The sequence below is a fragment of the Myxocyprinus asiaticus genome, chromosome 5 (assembly GCF_019703515.2).
Source record: "Myxocyprinus asiaticus isolate MX2 ecotype Aquarium Trade chromosome 5, UBuf_Myxa_2, whole genome shotgun sequence".
Lineage (NCBI taxonomy): Eukaryota > Metazoa > Chordata > Actinopteri > Cypriniformes > Catostomidae > Myxocyprinus > Myxocyprinus asiaticus.
Window position 1 is genome coordinate 26,284,737 of NC_059348.1, and position 9,883 is coordinate 26,294,619.

Consider the following 9,883-nt stretch of genomic DNA (forward strand, 5'->3'; position numbering starts at 1 on the left):
CACCTTAAAATATGATAAAACATGATAACATTCCCGACTGCTTGTCTAAAACGTGACTAATTATTTGAAATAACAAACCATATACTATAGTATATGTTAAGTTATGTATATGTTATATATTATAGTTAACCCACAGAGGGGTTAAGTCAAAATACAGTGTATATACTATATATATATTTATATATATCTCTATTAGGGATGTGCGAGACTAAACGATTCTGTTGCTGCTTGTTGACACTGGAATTACTAGTCGGTTAATATTTTTCTCCATTAAACTGCTCAACATTTTTACACATTTACGTTTGGCTTTATATTTTTACAGAGGCTGCACTTAAATTACTGTCATTAATGTTACACATTTTAAATATAATTAATAATACAAATATTATAACAAAAAAAAAAAAGAGTATCTGGAGCAGATACAAAGTTTCATTTCACCTCAGGCTGCACATGCTTCTTCCCTCTCTCACTCGCGGCGCGCGCAAGAAAATGCCCTCCCGCTAGACAAGCAAACTCAGCAAAGTAGTAATGAAATCACTTCGGTGGTGGTGCAGGAAGCGGATTTTTGAAACGTTGGTTTGAAAATGGTTGTTTTAGGCAAGGAATGCCATTTTTTTTAATCTGCTGATTAAGAAGGCTATTTTCAACGAGGTGCCAACTGCTTTACGAGTTAAACTGTCTTTTATTCTGTGTGCACGTCATGTTTAGAATATATTAGGTTTATTGTAGGCTACATCACAGGCCTATTTTTTCTATCTTATGGCTACTTTTTTGTTTTGTTTTTTTTGTTTTGGTTTTTTTTTTTACAACTGTTATTGGTTGATGTTCTTTACCGAACAGCTGTCGTATTAGATCAATGACTAATGCACAACTGCACATCGTGAAATACCAGCAACTTTTAAGCGCACTTGTTTTCCCTTGTAGATTTGGCTTAGCCCGTCTGTTAATTATTTTCAATAATGTCCTGACTGTTTTAATATGTTAAGTAAATTTTACTTGGTGAATTACATTTAGAACAGGCTATTAGGGTTGCGCTATTGGTCCTGCACTACTCATTCAATTGTTTTCAGTAAATAAACCTATATTCGCTAAAGGTGAATGCATGTTCTATATTTAATGTACAATGATGATAATGCAAGGCGAACACGTCGCAGATAAATGCCCCTTTTCAGTGGAATTTTGCGGCGGATTTGAAATAGATTAAGTATTTTAAATGGGTCACAAACAATTTTTTGACTGTTTTCTGTTGGTTTCTTTTAGAGTAGTCGACTCAGTGAATTTAGTCGTTAAGCACATCCCTAATAAATAAATAAATATATATATATATATATATATATATATATATATATATATATATATATATATATATACACACACACACACACATACACTGGCGGCCAAAAGTTTGGAATAATGTACAGATTTTGCTGTTTCGGAAGGATCTTTGTACTTTAATTCACCAAAGTGGCATTCATCTGATCACAAAGTATAGTCAGGACATTACTGATGTAAAAAACAGCACCATCACTATTTGAAAAAAGTAGACAGGCCCCATTTCCAGCAGCAATCACTCCAACACCTTATCCTTGAGTAATCATGCTAAATTGCTAATTTGGTTCTAGAAAATCACTTGTCATTATATCAAACACAGCTGAAAGCTATCTGGTTCATTAAATGAAGCTTAACATTGTCTTTGTGTTTGTTTTTGAGTTGCCACAGTATGCAATAGACTGGCATGTCTTAAGGTCAATATTAGGTCAAAAATGGCAAAAAAGAAACCGCCTTCTCTAGAAACTCATCGGTCAATCATTGTTTTGAGGAATGAAGGATATACAATGCTTGAAATTGCCAAAAAAACTGAAGATTTCATACAAAGGTGTTCACTACAGTCTTCAAAGACAAAGGACAACTGGCTCTAACAAGGACAGAAAGAGATATGGAAAGTCAGATACACAACTAAACAAGAGGATAAGTACATCAGAGTTTCTAGTTTGAGAAATAGACGCCTCACATGTCCTCAGCTGACAGCTTCATTGAATTCTACCCGCTCAACACCAGTTTCATGTACAACAGTAAAGAGAAGACTCAGGGGTGCAGGCCAAGCTGTCAATGATGCACATGGAGGATTTTTTTGATGAGAACTCTTTGAAGTAGTTTAAGTTAAGTTTTTTTCAAATTGTAATAGTAGTTTTACACTTTATTAATGTCCTGACTATACATTGTGATCAGTTGAATGCCACTTTGGTGAATAAAAGTACCAATTTCTTTCCATAAGAGCAAAATCTGTACATTATTCCAAACTTTTGGCCGCCAGTGTATATAGTGTGTATATACTGTACACACATACGTACTGTATAAATCTGGAGGAAATGTAAACTTCCTGAGCTGAAGACCTGGAGCTCGTAAAATTAAAATGGGCCTGAGCTCAAAGATATAGATTCTTGGTTGCTGCCTCTGTAGTAGTGGTGCTGATGTTTATTTCATTTATTTAATTCATCTCTGCAGCCCTGAGATTGATAGGGAAGATTGTCACAGGCTGTTTTGCCATAAACTGCTTTGTCATAACAATTTTCTACACTGTTGTCCAAGAGCCCCTGTAATTACTTTTATTTATGAGACCGGGTAAGTTTTCCACCATTTTGTGTTGTTTCTTCTCTTCTCTTCCTTGTTTTTTTTTTCTTTTTCTTCTTGTTGCCCTGCAAACAGACCCAAGGTTTGGTAGGAACACTGAGCCATGATCCAACACATTTCTCTGAACTACATCTTTGACTGCTAAAAAACAAATGCACACACACATTGCTGAAACATAATTTCCTTACATTTGTATTAGCTGATTTTCACAGGGGAATATGGAAATCTCATTTGATATGAAATAATTATAAGCAATTAATGAAAGATGGCTTAGCAATTTCTGTTTTGTTTGTTTGGATGATTATGTAGACTGCAGTAAATGACAATGATATATAATTAAGGCTTTTCATATAGAAGTAAATGTAATTAAATTATACATATGGAACCACAGTGCAAAAATCTACAAAAATGTTCTTACATAAAGTACATTAAAAAAAACAAACAAATCTGATATTGTAATTGTCCCACACTCCTTAGCACATCACTCAGTTGTTATTAAGTCCACTGATATCAAGGTGCACATTTGTTTCTATTAGTCGTTTTCTAGTGCTTACATCATCAGCTGACAGCATGCCTGACTGCCATCTCTGCCTGCTGTTGCTAGGAATGTGATGTCACCTGCTCCCTTAACAGGGTTGGTCCTTGTGTGTTTCAGATTCTCAGCCTTGGCCAGGAACAAAGGAGCAGCGACAAGGCTTTTCCCCACAATCCTCCAGTGCTCCCTCCCGGCTGGCAGAGCCTGAAGGGGTGTGCTGACACTGACTGGAGCTGAGTGCTCTCTTTTCCTGCCGTGCGGGGCCTGGCTGCGTGAAGGGAGCGGGGGCTAATTAATGAGCTGTGAGTATGAGGCCTCACTGCTGACAGCCAGTGGAGACAGGATTAAGAGTTCGGTCATCTGGCTTGATGTGTGTGCCTCCAGACTGCCCCTTGACGAGAGTCCACTGCGGAATCCACCATGGCGTCCGCCGAGAGACCAGCAGAGATGCCCACCGAGACGCTGCAGGCAGATAGCAAGCCTGCCAGCCAGGGTGGGGCCTTTGCCTCCACAGTCCCGCTCCGCATCCTCAACAAGGGGCCCGACTACTTCCGCCGCCAGACCGAGCCCAACCCCAAGCGGCTGAGTGCCGTGGAACGGCTAGAGGCTGACAAGGCCAAGTACGTGAAGAGCCAGGAGGTTATCAATGCTAAGCAGGAACCCATCAAGCCACAGGTACTGGTCAAGCCCCCTATCTGCCCTGTTCCCGTAAAGAGGAGTGGTGTGGGATCAGGCCTGAAGGTCTCCAACAACAACGCCAAGTCAGACACCTGCGCTACCACCAGCAAACGGGAGAACCTCAACCTGGAGATCTTGAAGAACATCCTGAACAGTTCCTCATCCGAGGGGCCTGGCAAGGGGACATCGCACAAAGTCGGGGCGCGGAGCTGGGCGCCACATCGCTCCTCAGAGTTGTCAGAACCTGGATATCGTTCCTTTACTGAGTCACTTAAGGTACCATCCTCTACACAAGGTCGACGCAGTCCACAGGGAGGCAACTTGAACCTGAGTCGCAGGCTGCTGGAGGAAAGGTCATGTGAGGTGGATGGGGAGCGCTCGCCACTACACGCCTCTCATAGCTCCTCAGACATTTGCCGCATGTGCAATGGCAAGCCACTCAGAGCGGCCCGCAGCAGCAGCTCTTCTGCACCACCACTGCCACCCAAGCCCAGCGCCAAGGCCTTGGCTGCTTGTGACAATGCTCCCCACTCTTCTGAAAGAGAGACATTGCCCAGCACTGCCACAGAACTGGAGCTTGAGTTGGGCAGTTCTGTTGTCCGCAGGCCCTCTCTGCACCGCTCCAAGTCTGACCTGAGTGACCGCTATGCTCGGGCTGGTGCAGACGTAGAGCGCTTCTTCAACTATTGTGGGCTGGATCCTGAGGAGCTGGAGAGTGTAGGTGTGGAGAGCTTTGCCCGTGCGAACTCTGACATCGTCTCACTCAACTTCCGTAGTGCCAGCATGATCAGCTCGGACTGTGAGCAGTCGCGGCATAGCAACGACGGGTTAAGCGACGAAGAAGACGAGGCTGGTGAGCGCGTTCCCTATGGAATTTCAGCTGTGGAGCGGAACGCACGGGTTATTAAGTGGCTCTACAGCATCAAGCAGGCACGGGAATCTCAGAAAGTCTCCCATGTTTAAAAGTAGCAACCCCTCCCCTTCCCCATCTGAACTGGTACCTGCTTATTTTTTAAATCCATGCACTGTCTTTCTTGAAGGATTAAATGGCAAAGCCTTTTAAGTTGACGGCTCTTTTTAGTCGCTTTTTGCATTCAGTGTTCGTTGTCTTCTGAATCTGCATGGCTCTTTAGACACTCGACATCCTTGCGACCTCCAGGTATACAGCCCACATAGGAGCCTCTTTAAAGATGATTGCATCAACGCCAGCTCTGCAGAGAACAACTCATATTTCCTTTTCCTTTTTCTTATTCTGTTTTTTTTTTTTTTTGTCAAACTGATGTTATGATGCCAGCTCCTTTAAGGTGCTTCTTATTTCACTAGGGCACACTAAGCCAGGAAGCCATATTGGTATGAATGCAGAGCTGCAGTGTGTTTATACTTCTTTTGATTCTCTCTCTCTCTCTCTCTCTCTCTCTTTCTTTTGACATATTTTTATGATGGATACGAGCTGTATGTATATAACCCTCTGTGAATAGGCCCAGCGGAAGCATGTTTTAGTCTGTTCTCAAGATCTCCCCTGCCCGACTTCTCTCGGTCAGCCTTGCACTGGTCTCATTGTTCCAGCAGTATCATAACACCATTTTGCTTTAATTTTGGTTTGTTTTCACTTTGTCATCCATAAAGTTCCTGTTTGGCGGTTGATTATTTTTATGGTACAGTTGTTTCGAAAGGTGTAAATGCTGTAAGAATATGTATATAAATTTCAGAGTTGTTAGGCATTGTGTGATAACGAGTCTGCTATGCTCCACCATAGCTCTTGGTCTGTTTGTTCCCCTCTCTGGGCTTGCATCATGAGGCTCTGTGAGATTTTGTCCATGATCAAATCTGTACAACACTGTAGTTACAATTACATATATGTTCAGTATATTGAAGTTTGAGCTATTACTTAAAAAATGTCATCAGGACATTTGTTCACATTCAGTTCTTATTCATTTCAATAAATGGCTGATTTTGCCAACTTTTGCCATCAACCTCAAAAGTTTCATTGTCTTTTTCTGAGATATTTTGATGAAAAATGCTCTATGTATGTGGTGTTTCTGAAAGGAATAGTTCAATCAGAAATGAAAGTGCTTTCTTCTTTACTCACCCTCATGTCATTCCAAACCCAAATGACTTTCTTTCCTCCTTATAACACAAATTAACATTTTATGAACAATGTTCGTGGTGCTCTTTTCCATAAAAGAGCAGTCACCAGAGACTGTCAAGCTCCAAAAATGGCCAAAAAACAAACAAACAAAAACAAACAAACAAAAAACGCCATAAAGTGGTCCACATGACTTGGGCGCTATATTTCAAGACTTATGAAGCCATATGACAGCTTTGTGTAAGTAGCAAAATGAAATTTAAGTAGCTATTCACTGATAATCTTGCAGTAGCTAAAAAAAATAGCATTTTATCCTTTTTGGACTTTACAGCCCCTGGTCATAATATGCTTTCTTTGAGTGTAAATGAGCAATTTGAGTATTCTTGTAAATATCTTATTTTGTGTTCCATGAATGAAAGGAAGTCACACAGGTTTGGAACAACATTAATTATGTTTTCTTTTTTGGGTGAACCATTCCTTCAGTCCTGTAGAGTGATTTTGATCCATGCCAGCACAGTGGACAGAGAGTGGTGGAAAAATCTCAAAGGCCAGTCATGTGTCCCTCTTATGGCTGACTCTGAGAAAACAGCTGTCAAGTCTTATAATATTATACCTTCCATCTTTTTCATATGGATCTTTGTTTTGTCTTTAAACTGGTTTAAACTTTAAACTACAATGCTGTTGTAGCCCTTGTCTTTGTGTTTTTTTTTTTTTTTTTTGCAAAATATAGCTGCCTGCAGGAGGCTAGGTATCTTTTAATGTAGTCATTTGTGCTGCCTGCTTTCTCAGGGCAAGAGGAAATGATCTAATTCATGACAAATGTTTAGAAAGGCCAGACCGCTGCACTAGAGGCCCCCTCGCTCCCTAGAGCACCTAACTTACTCCAAAATACAAGTGCAACAGATCCACAGGTCACAAGTTGGAACAGTTACGTGAAACCTTGTTTTCATCCACTTTGCTCCACAGCGTAGATGTAGAGACAAGACTTTCAGCGTGATGCTATCAACAGCACTGAATTATTAGAGGTGTTTGCTTAGGAAACAGTATTACTTTTGCATTTACTAAATTACTGGTTAGGGATTTTTCTATAAGTTTAAAACATTTTTAAACCATTCTAAGTTCTAAACTGACCCGTAAATTTTCCCCACTGTTTGTGCTACAGATATTAACTTCAAATCACATGGCTTATTGAAAAGATGTGTGCTTTTTTCTAAATGATCGGTCTTATCAATCACATAGCAACACCTTGGCAACCACTTACAACACCAGCACACAGCAAAACACAACAGCATTGTGGTGGCGAGTTTTGCACGGAGAAGCACCTCTCACATTTTCTTCAGAATATGTCAAAATCTAAAATATATAAATACTCTTGTCTAACATCAAGGGACATTTCAAGTTACAGTGGTGTTGTAAACAGAGAATTTATATGTGACAAGAGATTTTAATAACCAAAATAAGCCATGTCTGTTATTTAATCAACAAAATGGCTGCTCTTGTTTTCTTGTTGTTCTGAAATTGAATGTTGTTTTAGGGTAATTACAGATGGCTTGTAATACCATTAGAGTGCCTGTTAAACAACATTTACACAATGCACCCCCCTCCCTTGCTCTCACAAAAGTGTGTAATGTAGGATTAGTGGATCCTCCCTCAAGCTTTGAATGACATGAAGATAATTTCTCAATAGAAGTAATGACTAATGGGGGTTTATCTGTTCATATGTGAAGAGCATGAGACTGCCGAGCTGTGATGGCAAAAGCCTTGCTTTCCCTGTCAGGACCTGGATTGAAACAAATTGGCACCCCAGGCAAAATCCAAGCTTGATAACGATGAGTAGGTGAATTTAAATTTCCATTTTGTTTCCTGAAGTTACACTAATAAAGGTAGTCAAAACCCCCTCCTGACCACTTTCATTAATTTCAATCTTACATGCCTGACAAAAGAGGCATTGATGAATGCCGTTTTATAGGTCTCTGCTCTCTCTCTGTTTGAGTTCCGTCCCACATTCTGCTGGAGGGATGCTGCGACATGGTTGTTGGGGTTCATTTTTCTGTCATCATTCCCTCAGCACCACAAAGGCTGCAAGTTTTTACATCGCTTTGACTCATGCTTTTCTAATGCTGCATACAGTTTAAGCCCAGTGCTTAGAGCTGCGGGCTAACATGACGTTTGCTAGATTCCCACTCAGCGGCTCTCTCTCTCTTAGGCCAGAGACTCACAGTCATCATGTGGTGTCACAACAGGCTGAGTGTGACCTCATTGTACCTCTTTTGTTGGCTTTGATTGAATTTAGTCTATTGCACTACAGGCTTGAAGGTGAAGTGAGCAATTTCTGTGCCACTGGCATAAAAAAAAACAAACAAAAAAACAGAATAGCAAAAATGTTGACTTTTCAAGCAGGTTTCCCGAACACTCCCACTGTCATTGGTAGAAAAAAGGAAGATCATCCCATCCCAAACTCATGCCAATGTGGCTGTGTTGGGCTGGTTGGGATACTCAAATAAAGAGAGCAATGTTTTGAAAGTGCCACAGTGTTTTAACTTTTCTAGGAAATCAACTAAATTAGCCTTACTTATAGTTGCTGCTTCATATATTATGTTGTTATTTAACAGTATTTTAACGAAAGAATAAACACTTCAGCTTTAATAAATGAGCTGAGATTTACAGTTAAATCCTCATATTGATTTTGAACAGGATTTTCTAATTGCACCGTCAGTCAATATTTATGTCTATACCAATATTACAATATCTATCAACCCTAGTCAGATTACATGACATATTTGACAAATGAAAATGAGGCTGGGTGGGATAGACCTACAGTACTTTTAACAGGTTGTCTTATTGCCTTAGGTCATGTTTTTTTTTTTTTTTATCCTCTGTATTATTCTGCTGAACTGCAACATACAAGACTATTGACTGAATGTCTATCCCTCACAGCCTCATTTTCACTTATGTCAAATTAAATATTGCATCATTCTTGATTAAGGTCTATCTGAGCTTGTATATCATTTTTATTTATAAATATTGATTTTTGCTAAGGAGTCTGATATTTATGCAGTCTCCATGCTTTGTCTTCCCAGCTTTGGCTGCATGGATTATCACTAAAATCATGGAAACAGCAGGATCAAAACCCAAAGTTAAGACAGGAATTTTGGAAATGAATATGATGCTAAAACATTAGAATGTTTTTCTAATATCAAAAATTAAATTAATTAAATGAAAGTGCATTACTGTTACTAATTATTACAGATTTGAGTATATGTGGTGTATATATATATATATATATATATATATATATATATATATATATATATATATATATATATAATATATATACACAGTGCATCCGGAAAGTATTCACAGCGCTTCACTTTTTCCACATTTTGTTATGTTACAGCCTTATTCCAAAATGGATTAAATTCATTATTTTCCTCAAAATTCTATAAACAATACCCCATAATGACAACGTGAAAGAAGTTTGTTTGAAATCTTTGCAAATTTATTAAAAATAAAAACCGTAAAAAATCACATGTACATTTACAGCCTTTGCAATGACACTCAAAATTGAGCTCAGGTGCATCCTGTTTCCACTGATCATCCTTGAGATGTTTCTACAACTTGATTGGAGTCCACCTGTGGTAAATTCAGTTGATTGGACATGATTTGGAAAGGCACACACCTGTCTATATAAGGTCCCACTGTTAACAGTGCATGTCAGAGCACAAACCAAGCCATGAAGTCCAAGGAATTGTCTGTAGACTGCCGAGACAGGATTGTATCGAGGCACAGATCTGGGGAAGGGTACAGAAAAATTTCTGCAGCATTGAAGGTCCCAATGAGCACAGTGGCCTCCATCATCTGTAAATGGAAGAAGTTTGGAACCACCAGGACTCTTCCCAGAGCTGGCCGCCTGGCCAAACTGAGTGATCGGGGGAGAAGGGCCTTAGTCAGGG

The 9,883-nt window shown here is 39.7% G+C and overlaps 1 protein-coding gene across 3 annotated transcripts in view; it reads left to right on the forward strand.

Moving 5' to 3' along the window:
- Positions 1-7,818, forward strand: part of LOC127440521 (protein FAM110B-like) — a 59,094-nt gene extending 51,276 nt beyond the window's left edge. For all 3 annotated transcript variants that reach the window (XM_051697153.1, XM_051697155.1, XM_051697154.1), the window contains exon 3: positions 3,287-7,818. In XM_051697153.1, coding sequence (XP_051553113.1) covers positions 3,587-4,807 — 1,221 coding nt within the window. In that variant the 5' untranslated portion in view covers positions 3,287-3,586 and the 3' untranslated portion in view covers positions 4,808-7,818. The remainder of the gene's footprint in view (positions 1-3,286) is intronic.
- Positions 7,819-9,883: the final 2,065 nt, after the last annotated feature.